Source organism: Myxine glutinosa, chromosome 5, assembly GCF_964187855.1.
Source record: "Myxine glutinosa chromosome 5, kmMyxGlut1.1, whole genome shotgun sequence".
Lineage (NCBI taxonomy): Eukaryota > Metazoa > Chordata > Myxini > Myxiniformes > Myxinidae > Myxine > Myxine glutinosa.
The window spans coordinates 113846625-113859820 of NC_136265.1; the positions used below are offsets into that span (position 1 = coordinate 113846625).

The 13196-nt window shown below is 49.0% G+C and overlaps 1 protein-coding gene across 1 annotated transcript in view; it reads left to right on the forward strand.

Moving 5' to 3' along the window:
• Nucleotides 1-10470: 10470 nt before the first annotated feature.
• Nucleotides 10471-13196, forward strand: part of MAP3K4 (mitogen-activated protein kinase kinase kinase 4) — a 185820-nt gene continuing 183094 nt past the window's right edge. Inside the window, exon 1 of the mRNA XM_068116524.2 lies at nucleotides 10471-10730. Within this exon, the coding sequence (XP_067972625.2) occupies nucleotides 10483-10730 (248 nt within the window). The 5' untranslated portion in view covers nucleotides 10471-10482. The remainder of the gene's footprint in view (nucleotides 10731-13196) is intronic.

Consider the following 13196-nt stretch of genomic DNA (forward strand, 5'->3'; position numbering starts at 1 on the left):
CATATGTTTGATGATGAAAACATCCATGACGAACAGGATTAGGGAGGTGGGTAATTTCCCAAGACTGTTGTAGATCCCGAATGTAATTCCCCAGTCCATATCCTGAAAATGTTCTAAAGTCTGCAAGTTACCCGATTGACAGTGTCTGGCAAAAGGGCAAATTCATGGTCCCAGGTGAGCTGAAACATGCAAAAATAGGGAAGACCTTGAAGAGGCAAATGAACATGATGATCTATAAGAAGATTGAACTCAGTTTAGAGACAGAATCTGCTTCTACTCACCCAACAACTACTCCACTTTATTATATGTTTTTTGTGTGTTTCTGTTTACGTTTTTATGTGTTCTATGTGTTAGCTCGTACATGAATCTCGACTTTGTATACAAAAAAACAATGGGTGGAGGCCCTCAATGTCAGATATTAATTCAGTTTATTTAAAGTTATATTTATTTATTCATGTAGACACCTTGGTTTATTTTAATTTATATTTATTCATGTAAATACCTTAATTTATTTTAATTTATATTTATTCATGCAAATACCTTAATTTATTTTAATTTATATTTATTCATGTAAATACCTTAATTTATTTTAATTTATATTTATTCATGCAAATACCTTAATTTATTTTAATTTATATTTATTCATGCAAATACCTTAATTTATTTTAATTTATATTTATTCATGTAAATACCTTAATTTATTTTAATTTATATTTATTCATGCAAATACCTTAATTTATTTTAATTTATATTTATTTATTAATGTAAACACCTTATTTTAATTTATATTAATTAATTAATTAATGTAAATACCTTATTTTAATTTACTAGCAACGGTACCCACCCTATGGGCGGGGCTTTAATTGGGAGGCCCAAATGAAAAGGTAAAATATCAGAAATTGAAGGCTTTTTTAATTTTAAACGATTCATATAAACATCTGTTAAATTATATCACACGCAAATCATCAAAATCTAAACAGTATCTTAATATAATTCACCAAATGTCCCACAGTGATCGATATACGATGATTGTGATGATCGTGATCGTGAATCGTGATCGATAATCGTGTTCACAATCGCTATGTCGTATGTACTCCCGATACGTGTTTACTTCAGTTGAAATGGGTTAGAATTCTCTCAAGCAGGGATTCAACCCGTGTTCTTATAAAAGGTCTTTGTCCGAGGTCACCAAGTTCCTTCAGTGCAGCCGTTTGTGCGGCACCCGGGAAAACAACATCGTCACAATGAAACATCGTCACAATGAACGTTATGCGAACGCGAATGGTATGCAGGAGTCCAAACCTGAGAATGCTGGAGACTAAAGCTGAAATTGGGAAAACTAAATAGCCTATTTTACTCCTGAAGATTCCAGGATTACCCGCCCAAAATATCTTTGCGATTGGTTCAGCAGTTTTTACGGTACCTTCGAACAGACAGACAGACAGACAGACAGACGGAAGGACATTTGGTGAAGTATAGTAAGATATATATTAATTAATTAATTTAAACACCTTATTTTAATTTTTATTTATTTCTTTATTAATGTAAACACCTTATTTTAATTTTTATTAATTAATTAATCAATGTAAACACCTTATTTTAATATATATTTATTTCTTTATTAATGTAAACACCTTATTTTAATTTACATTTATTTATTTATTAATGTAAACACCTTATTTTAATTTTTATTAATTAATTAATTAATGTAAACACCTTATTTTAATTTTTATTAATTAATTAATCAATGTAAACACCTTATTTTAATTTATATTTATTTCTTTATTAATGTAAACACCTTATTTTAATTTACATTTATTTATTAATTAATGTAAACACCTTATTTTAATTTTTATTTATTTATTTATTAATTAATGTACACACCTTATTTTAATTTATATATATTAATTAATTAATTTAAACACCTTCGTTTATGGAGGGTGCTTCTGGTTATTCCGGTATTGCGTCTCACTCCCTTTCTTGTGGATACCGAGCATCTATTTAGTGGATCAGTGTGTTGAACCATATCCCCTCGGGAGGATGAGGCGGAGATGATAATGGGTAGTAGCTCCAGGACAAGGAGGACGAGGCTTTGCCGTCGTTTAACAGAGCCCCACGACGATCTGCCGTCGGTTAACAGAGCCCCACAAGGATCTGCCGTCGGCTAACAGTGCCCCACGAGGATCTGCCATTGGTTAACAGAGCCCCACGAGGATCTGCCATCGGTTCACAGAGCCCCACGAGGATCTGCCGTCGGTTAACAGAGCCCCGCGAGGATCTGCCGTCGTTTAACAGAGCCCCACGAGGATCTGCCGTCGGCTAACAGAGCCCCATGAGGATCTGCCGTCGTTTAACAGAGCCCCACGACGATCTGTCGTCGGTTAACAGAGCCCCACAAGGATCTGCCGTCGGCTAACAGTGCCCTACGACGATCTGCCTTCGGCTAAGAGAGCCCTACTAGGATCGGCCTTCGGTTAACAGAACCCCACGAGGATCTGCCGTCGGTGAACAGAGCCTCACAAGGATCTGGCGTCAGTTAACAGAGCTCCACGAGGATCTGCCATCGGCTAACAGAGCCCCACGAGGATCTGCCATCAGCTAATAGAGCCCCACGAGGATCTGCCGTTTGTTAACTGATGCCAGATCCTCGCGAGGCTCTGTTAACCGAGCCCCATGAGGATCTGCCGTCGGCTAACAGAGCCCCACGAGAATCTGCCATCGGCTAACAGAGCCCCACGAGGATCTGCTGTCGGCTAAAAGAGCCCCACGGTGATCTGCCTTCGGTTAACAGAGCCCCACGAGGATCTGCCATCTGCTAACAGAGCCCCACGATGATCTGCCATCGGCTAATAGAGCCTCACGAGGGTCTGCCATCGGCCAATAGAGCCCCACGAGGATCTGCCATCGGCTAATAGAGCCCCATGAGGATCTGCCGCCGGCTAACAGAGCCCCACGAGGATCTGCCCTCGGGTAACAGAGCCCCACGATGATCTGCCATCGGCTAATAGAGCCCCACGAGGATCTGCCATCGGATAATAGAGCCCCACGAGGATCTGCCGTCGGTGAACAGAGCCCCACGAGGATCTGCCGTCGGCTAACAGAGCCCCACGAGCATCTGCCGTCGGCTACCAGAGCCCCATGAGCATCTGCCGATGGCTACCAGAGCCCCACGAGCATCTGCCATCGGCTAATAGAGCCCCACGAGGATCTGCCATCGGCTAATAGAGCCCCACGAGGATCTGCCGTCGGCTAACAGAGCCCCGCGAGGATCTGCCGTCGGCTAACAGAGCCCCGCGAGGATCTGCCGTCGGCTAACAGAGCCCCACGAGCATCTGCCGTCGGCTAACAGAGCCCCACGAGCATCTGCCGTCGGCTAACAGAGCCCCACAATGATCTGCCATCTTTTAACAGAGCCCCACGAGGATCTGCCGTTGTCTAACAGAGCACCACAATGATCTGCCATCAGTTAACAGAGCCCCACGAGGATCTGCCGTTGTCCAACACAGCCCCCACGAGGATCTGCCGTCGGCTAATAGAGCCCCACGAGGATCTGCCATTGTCTAACAGAGCCCCACGAGGATCTGCCGTTGTCTAACAGAGCCCCACGAGGATCTGCCGTTGGCTAACAGAGCCCCACGAGGATCTGCCATTGGCTAACAGAGCCCCACGAAGATCTGCCATTGGCTGTCAGAGCCCCACGATGATCTGCCGTCGGCTAACAGAGCCCCACGAGGATCTTCTGTCAGCTAACAGAGCCTCACGAGGATCTGGCGTCAGTTAACAGAGCCCCACAAGGATCTGCCGTCGGCTAACAGTGCCCCACGAGGATCTGCCATCGGTTAACAGAGCCCCACGAGGATCTGCCGTTGGTTAACAGAGCCCCACGAGGATCTGCCGTCGGCTAACAGTGCCCCACGAGGATCTGCCATCGGTTAACAGAGCCCCACGAGGATCTGCCGTTGGTTAACAGAGCCCCACAAGGATCTGCCGTTGGCTATCAGAGCCTCACCAGGATCTGCCATTGGCTAGCAGAGCCCCACGAGGATGGGCCGTCGGTTAACAGAGCTTCACGAGGATCTGGCATCAGTTAACAGAGCCCCACGAGGATCTGTCATCAGTTAACAGAGCCCCACGATGATCTGCCGTAGGCTAACAGAGCCCCACGAGGATCTGCCATCCGCTAACAAAGCCTCACGAGGATCTGGCGTCAGTTAACAGAGCCTCATGAGGATCTGCCGTAGGTTAACAGAGCCCCACGAGGATCTGCCGTTGGTTAACAGAGCCCCATGAGGATCTGCCGTCGGTTAACAGAGCCCCACGAGGATCTGCTGTCGGCTAACAGAGCCTCACGAGGATCTGCCATCAGTTAACAGAGCCCCTTGAGGATCTGCCGTCGGCTAACAGAGCCTCACGAGGATCTGCCATCAGTTAACAGAGCCCCATGAGGCTCTGCCGTTGGCTAACAGAGCCCCACGAAGATCTGCCATCAGTTAACAGAGCCCCATGAGGATCTGCCGTTGGCTAACAGAGCCCCACGAAGATCTGCCATCAGTTAACAGAGCCCAACGAGGCTCTGCCGTCGGTTAACAAAGCCCCACGAGGATCTGCGGTCCGCTAACATATTTTTTTGGTCAGTGATTTATACTTGTGCGTGAAGGTGTCTTTGTAAACTGCATGAATTTGCATTTTTGATCCAGTGTTGTACTGTGTGAAGTGTTTGGCCTACATAAGCCAGCTGTGGCTGCAAAAGCAGCGCAATGGCTGTTTAACAGGTGTTACAACAGGTGAATTGTAACAGGTGTTGTATTGTTGTATTGGTATTGTCGTATTGTTACAGGTGTTGTCGTGTTACAACTGGTGTCATAACAGGTGTATGGAGAGCACGCAGGATAGTAGCAGCAGAATAGGATTGATGTGGGGAAACAACATAATGTTGATCAGGTAGAGTTCGGTAGTTCTTATTCATGAAGTTGTCCACATCATGTTTGAATGAAAGAATGAGTCAGGATAAGGTTGAAAAGAAGTGACATCATTCAACTGCTGTAAAATAAGCTCATAGTGAGTTTAAAAAAAAAAAATTTTTTTTTTTTTTTGTATACTGAATCGAGGCTCGTGAAAGAGCTAACATTTACTTCACAAACAAATCAACCAGACAAACAAAATATATAAAAAGAGGGAGCGGAAAAACAAGATGGGGAGAGAAGGGGAAGCACACAAACACAACATTTGAGAGCAGGGAGATGTGTGGAAGGGAGAGGGCTTGGGGGGCGGAGGCGTGGGAAGGGGGGGGGGGGGGGGAGGGAGAAGTATAAAACACAAGGACACCAAGGACTTCCAGGACAGAAGTTGGTATTTCAAAAAAGTGGAATTGGGGTGAAATTAGCGGGGGTAGAAAAGATCAAGGTTTTGGATGGGGGAAGATAAGAGATGGTGGTGAACAGCTGTTTTAAAGACCTGGAGGGTGGAGTGGGATTGAAGAGAGTGAGGGAGTTTGTTCCAGAGGCGGGAGAAAAGAGGAATGAAGGAGTGAAGGTGAGCAGAGAGTGTTGATTTTGGCAGTTTGACCATAAGAGGGTTGCAGGCAGATCTTGTGCAACCTGTAGGAATATTTGCGCGACAGAGCCCAGAGAGAGCTGGGGGGGGGCAAGGCCAGAGAGGAGTCGGTAGAAGACGGAAAGACCACCAACCTGCCTGCGGTGAGTGAGTGAGAGGCCCTTGGAGTTAGCTTCATCGCGGGAGATTCCAATGATTCTGAATGCTTTGGTTTCAACAGCGTGAAGACGAGCTAGGCGTGAGGCAGGAGCACCAGCCCAGAGGGGAGAGCAGTATTCCATTGAGCTGCGGATGAAAGCCTTGTATGTGGTGAGGAGCTCAGGTGAGCCAAGGAAGGACTTCGCACGACGGAGGATGCCCAGTCGGCGACTGGCTTTGGAGGCCAGATTTGAAATGTGGTTTTCCCAGGAAAGATCATGGCAGATAGTGAGACCCAAAAGCTTGAGTGACAGAACTTCTTGGAGAGGATTATTCAGAAAGTGGATGGGAGGGTTGTCCAGTCGGTCTTTTCGGAGAGACATCGTAAGAGTGTGAGATTTGTCAGGATTGAAAGACATGTTCCACTTGTTTGCCCAGTCTGTGATTTTGTCCAGATCTGCAGAGAGTGAGGAGGCTGCAGACTGCCGAGCTGAGGGATGAAGAATGGAGCGACAGAGAGTAGAGTCATCAGCAAAGAGATACAGAGGATTTTCAAGAGAGTCAGAGAGATCATTGATGAAGACCAGAAAAAGCACAGGGCCCAGAACACTGCCTTGTGGAACTCCAGCCTGAACAGGAAGAGGAGATGAGAGAAACCCATTCAGGGCCACACGTTGACTACGACTAGAGAGGAAGTCCGCCAGCCATGCGTGGAGATTTCCATGGATACCAAAAGAGGAGAGTTTGGTGAGCAGAGCGGGGTGCCAGACCGTATCGAAGGCACGTGATATGTCAAGGGAGACTGCTCTAATTTCCTGTTTGGCATTGAGGACCTCCATCCATTGTTGAGAAAGCAGAAGCAGCATGTCCAGAGTAGAATGACTTGGTCCGAATCCATAATTGATGATCCGAGATCAAGCCATTGAAGAAGAGGAAGGATTTAATGTCAGAAGCGATGATGGATTCCATGACTTTGCTGATAATTGGGAACAGGCTGATTGTTCTGTCGTTGCAAGGACCTGTTTTTGCACCTTTTTGTGGAAAGCGGTAATGTTTGCTGATTTTCAAGCTGATGGCAGATGACCTTGAGTAAAAGAGAGGGTGAAGAGAACAGAGAGAGGGTGAGATCGAGTGGCAGAACAGGATTTTGGGACCAGTGGGCTGATGTCGTCTGGTCCAGATGCAGAATCAGAGTCGAGGTTTGACAGAAACTTCAACACATTGTCAGGAGAGAAGGACACAGAGTCCAGGAACAGGTGGGGACGACAGCGTAAGGTGGGTACAGAGAGAGATGGGTTTCGGAAACAAGATTTTGAGGTAAACCCAGAGTTTAGGCATTCGGCTTTGTCATGTGCTGTGTAAGCTGTGTACCTGTTTGAGGTAAGGGAGGGAATGGAAGGGGAACAAAGACTAGAAACAGATTCGACCAGACGCCGCCAGGACTTGGAGGAAGGAGACAGGTTTGAGAGGTCAGTCATAAGTGTGGAGAGATAGTGCTTCCTGGCTCTCCTGAGGGTAGACAAACACTTGTTCCGAGCTTGGTGGAAGGAACTGATATTGCCTTCAGTTGTTTCAGGGCAACTGCCTCACCACAAAATTCAGTGTACCATGGACGGGAGGAAGGGTATGACAACTGAAGACGAGATGGGATAAATCTGTGCATGAGAGAAAGTTTGTTTCTTGTTTTGTTTCTAGACTTGTTTCTGGAATGCCTCCAATATGATGGACCCAGGTTGCTCTTTTTTTTCCTTTTTTTTTGTACAAGATCGAGGCTCGTGTAAGAGCTAACATCAATCACACACACAAAAAAAAAACCGATACAAAACATACAATAAAGGGAGTGGGAGACAAGATGGAGAGAGGGAGGGAAGCACACAAGTACAACAGCAGAGAACATGGACAATGGAAGATATGTGGGAGGGAGAGGCTTGGGTGAAGGAGGCATGGGATTGGGAATCATTAGATTTAATTGTAGGAATTGCTCCTACTTAAAATCATTAGAGAGGTTGGTGTGTCTGATCTGGGTCATTGTTGGTCATTTCCACCAGAAGCATCCTCGACTGTGCAAGGCGGTTCGAAACGTTTTTAAAACGAGCGGGAGACCCATACAGGTTTATGGATCTCCCATAGGCTTCTGTTATTTTTTATTTTTAATGTTTTTTTTCAACACAGTTATGTCCAGGCATAACTCAGGCCTCAGGGCTCTGAAAACGCCATAAAACTTTAAAGAAGAAGAAGAAGATCTTCGTTTATTTCTTGCCCGTGGATGAGTTGGTTGTTGTGTTGTTGGAGTGTTGTGTTCACCACTTCCTCCACCACGTGTTTACCACTTCCTCCACGGCTCTACCACGTGTTTACCACTTCCTCCACCATGTGTTTACCACTTCCTCCACCATGTGTTTACCACTTCCTCCACCACGTGTTTACCACTTCCTCCACCACGTGTTTACCACTTCCTCCACCATGTGTCCACCACTTGCTCCACTACGTGTCCACCACGTATCCACCACTTGCTCCACCATGTGTCCACCACTTGCTCCACCACGTGTCCACCACTTGCTCCACCACTTGCTCCACCACGTGTCCACCACTTGCTCCACCACGTGTGCACCACTTGCTCCACCACGTGTCCACCATGTGTCCACCACTTGCTCCACCACGTGTTTATCACTTCCTCCACCACGTGTTTATCACTTCCTCCACCACGTGTTTACCACTTCCTCCACCACATGTTTACCACTTCCTCCACCACGTGTTTACCACTTCCTCCACCACGTGTCCACCACGTGTTCACCACTTGCTCCACCACGTGTTTACCACTTGCTCCACCACATGTCCACCACTTGCTCCATCACGTGTTCACCACTTCCCCACCGCGTGTTCACCACTTCCCCACCGCGTGTTCACCACTTCCCCACCGCGTGTTCACCACTTCCCCACCGCGTGTTCACCACTTCCCCACCGCGTGTTCACCATTTCCCCACCGCGTGTTCACCACTTCCCCCCACGTGTTCACCACTTCCCCCCACGTGTTCACCACTTCCCCTCCGCGTGTTCACCACTTCCCCTCCGCGTGTTCACCACTTCCCCCCACGTGTTCACCACTTCCCCTCCGCGTGTTCACCACTTCCCCTCCGCGTGTTCACCACTTCCCCCCACGTGTTCACCACTTCCCCTCCGCGTGTTCACCACTTCCCCTCCACGTGTTCACCACTTCCCCTCCGCGTGTTCACCACTTCCCCTCCGCGTGTTCACCACTTCCCCCCACGTGTTCACCACTTCCCCTCCACGTGTTCACCACTTCCCCTCCACGTGTTCACCACTTCCCCTCCGCGTGTTCACCACTTCCCCTCCGCGTGTTCACCACTTCCCCTCCGCGTGTTCACCACTTCCCCTCCGCGTGTTCACCACTTCCCCCCACGTGTTCACCACTTCCCCTCCGCGTGTTCATCACTTCCCCTCCGCGTGTTCACCACTTCCCCTCCTCGTGTTCACCACTTCCCCTCCGCGTGTTCACCACTTCCCCTCCGCGTGTTCACCACTTCCCCTCCGCGTGTTCACCACTTCCCCTCCGCGTGTTCACCACTTCCCCTCCGCGTGTTCACCACTTCCCCTCCGCGTGTTCACCACTTCCCCTCCGCGTGTTCACCACTTCCCCTCCGCGTGTTCACCACTTCCCCACCGCGTGTTCACCACTGCCCCTCCGCGTGTTCACCACTTCCCCTCCGCGTGTTCACCACTTCCCCTCCGCGTGTTCACCACTTCCCCTCCGCGTGTTCACCACTTCCCCTCCTCGTGTTCACCACTTCCCCACCGCGTGTTCACCACTTCCCCACCGCGTGTTCACCACTTCCCCCCCGCGTGTTCACCACTTCCCCCCCGCGTGTTCACCACTTCCCCCCCACGTGTTCACCACTTCCCCCCCACGTGTTCACCACTTCCCCACCACGTGTTCACCACTTCCCCTCCACGTGTTCACCACTTCCCCTCCACGTGTTCACCACTTCCCCTCCACGTGTTCACCACTTCCCCTCCACGTGTTCACCACTTCCCCACCACGTGTTCACCACTTCCCCTCCACGTGTTCACCACTTCCCCTCCACGTGTTCACCACTTCCCCTCCACGTGTTCACCACTTCCCCTCCACGTGTTCACCACTTCACCTCCACGTGTTCACCACTTCCCCTCCACGTGTTCACCACTTCCCCACCACGTGTTCACCACTTCCCCACCACGTGTTCACCACTTCCCCACCACGTGTTCACCACTTCCCCACCACGTGTTCACCACTTCCCCACCACGTGTTCACCACTTCCCCACCACGTGTTCACCACTTCCCCACCACGTGTTCACCACTTCCCCACCACGTGTTCACCACTTCCCCACCACGTGTTCACCACTTCCCCACCACGTGTTCACCACTTCCCCACCACGTGTTCACCACTTCCCCACCACGTGTTCACCACTTCCCCACCACGTGTTCACCACTTCCCCACCACGTGTTCACCACTTCCCCACCACGTGTTCACCACTTCCCCACCACGTGTTCAACACTCCCCCACCACGTGTTCACCACTTCCCCACCACGTGTTCAACACTCCCCCACCACGTGTTCACCACTTCCCCACCACGTGTTCACCACCACGTGTTCACCACTTCCCCACCACGTGTTCATCACCTCCACCAGATGGCGCCATCACTGTATTCATTGAACACCGTTGCTGACAAACGCGCTCGGCGATCTGACGACGCCCCCTCGTGGTGAAAAGGTCTACCTTGAGGGGTCGTACCATGGCCCACAGAGCGTCCCCTAGCGACCTCACCGTCCCTAGCGGCCCTTGCGCTGTTACAAGCATCGCCTGCACCTCCCACCGGCTGCTTCGGCTCGGTGTGCAGCGGAAGCAAAGCGTGCAGCGGAGCGGAGGCTTCCAGAAAGAGAGGGGATTTGCCTTGGGGGGACGATGGTTGTCGTCATGGCTCCAGATACTTAGAGGAGCCCCCACCCCCGGCCGTGCGATGCACAGATCACCGGTGCACAGGTACGTGACGAGGTGCTGCTGCACCTTTCCGAGCACGGTAACACGCTGCCACTGCGGCTCGGTGCGGCTTGTCGAGCCGGTCTGGGGAAACGTTAGCCCTCGCTCGACGCGATGCAGGTGATACATTCCCGGCGCCGCACCTGCACATCGTATTGTACAAGGAGGTGCTGCACCGCGGAACTACTTACAAAGTGTGATCCCGTTCGCCGTGCACCGATAACTGCACCATTTGGTGCTTCGAGGGGACGACGCACACCCGGGCACGAAGACCCCTCCACGAGGCCCGAAACGCCTCGGCCCTGCGGAGGATTGTGAACGATTTGCGAGGCCCGGGGTGCGGGAACGACGGGTGCAGCAGTGTTTAGGGTGTGACGAGTAGCTCAGTAGCTGTGCAACTGTTGCACAAAGAAAGATGTGAGGATGTGAGGAGTGTAGTCTGTAAACGTGCAGGGTGCAGATTGCTGGGTTATGGTAGTGCAGCAGTGTGCAGATTGCTTGGTTATGGTAGTGTAGGATTGTGCAGATTGCTGGGTTATGGTAGTGCAGCAGTGTGCAGATTGCTTGGTTATGGTAGTGTAGGATTTGCAGATTGCTGGGTTATGGTAGTGCAGCAGTGTGCAGATTGCTTGGTTATGGTAGTGTAGTATTGTGCAGATTGCTTGGTTATGGTAGTGTAGGATTGTGCACAGATTACTGGGTTATGTTAGTGTAGGATTGTGCCGATTGCTGGGTTATGGTAGTGCAGCAGTGTGCAGATTGCTGGATTATGGTAGTGTAGGATTGTGCAGATTGCTTGGTTATGGTAGTGTAGGATTGTGCACATTTCTGGGTTATGGTAGTGTAGGATTGTGCACAGATTGCTGGGTTATGTTAGTGTAGGATTGTGCAGATTGCTGGGTTATGGTAGTGTAGGATTGTGCAGATTGCTGGGTTATGGTAGTGCAGGTTTGTGCAGATTGCTGGGTTATGGTAGTGTAGGATTGTGCAGATTGCTGGGTTATGGTAGTGCAGCAGTGTGCAGATTGCTGGGTTATGGTAGTGTAGGATTGTGCAGATTGCTGGGTTATGGTAATGCAGTTTTGTGCAGATTGCTGGGTTATGGGAGTGTAGCAGTGTGCTGATTGCTGGGTTATGGTAGTGTAGGATTGTGCAGTTTGCTGGGTTATGGTAGTGCAGGTTTGAGCAGATTGCTGGGTTATGGTAGTTCAGGATTGTGCAGTTTGCTGGGTTATGGCAGTGTAGAGTTGTGCAGATTGCTTGGTTATGGTCGTGTAGGATTGTGCAGATTGCTGGGTTATGGTAGTGCAGTTTGTGCAGATTGCTGGGTTATGGTAGTGTAGGATTGTGCAGATTGCTGGGTTATGGTAGTGCAGTTTGTGCAGATTGCTGGATTATCGTAGTGTAGGATTGTGCAGATTGCTTGGTTATGGTAGTGTAGGATTGTGCAGATTGCTGGGTTATGGTAATGTAGGATTGTGCAGATTGCTGGGTTATGGTAGTGTAGGATTGTGCAGATTGCCTGGTTATGGTAGTGTAGGATTGTGCAGATTGCTGGGTTATGGTAATGCAGGTTTGTGCAGATTACTGGGTTATGGTAGTGTAGGATTGTGCAGATTACTGGGTTATGGTAGTGTAGGATTGTGCAGATTGCTGGTTATGGTAATGCAGGTTTGTGCAGATTGCTGGGTTATGGTAGTGTAGGATCGTGCAGCTTGCTGGGTTATGGTAGTGTAGGATTGTGCAGATTGCTGGGTTATGGTAGTGTAGGATTGTGCAGATTACTGGGTTATGGTAGTGTAGGATTGTGCAGATTACTGGGTTATGGTATTGTAGGATTGTGCAGATTGCTGGGTTATGGTAGTGTAGGAGTGTGCAGATTACTGGGTTATGGTAGTGTAGGATTGTGCAGATTACTGGGTTATGGTAGTGTAGGATTGTGCAGTTTGCTGGGTTATGGTAGTGTAGGATTATGCAGTTTGCTGGGTTATGGTGGTGTAGGATTGTGCAGTTTGCTGGGTTATGGTAGTGTAGGATTGTGCAGTTTGCTGGGTTTTGGTAGTGTAGGATTGTGAAGTTTGTTGGGTTATGTTAGTTATGTTAGTGTAGGGTTGTTTAGATTGCTGGGTTATGTTAGTGTAGGATTGTGCAGATTGCTGGGTTATGGTAGTGTAGGATTGTGCACAGATTGCTGGGTTATGTTAGTGTTGGATTGTGCAGATTGCTGGGTTATGGTAGTGTAGGATTGTGCAGATTGCTGGGTTATGGTAGTGTTGGATTTTGCAGATTGCTGGGTCATGGTAGTGTAGGATTGTGCACAGATTGCTGGGTTATGTTAGTGTTGGATTGTGCAGATTGCTGGGTTATGGTAGTGTTGGATTTTGCAGATTGCTGGGTTATGGTAGTGTAGGATTGTGCACAGATTGCTGGGTTATGTTCGTGTTGGATTGTGCAGATTGCTGGGTTATG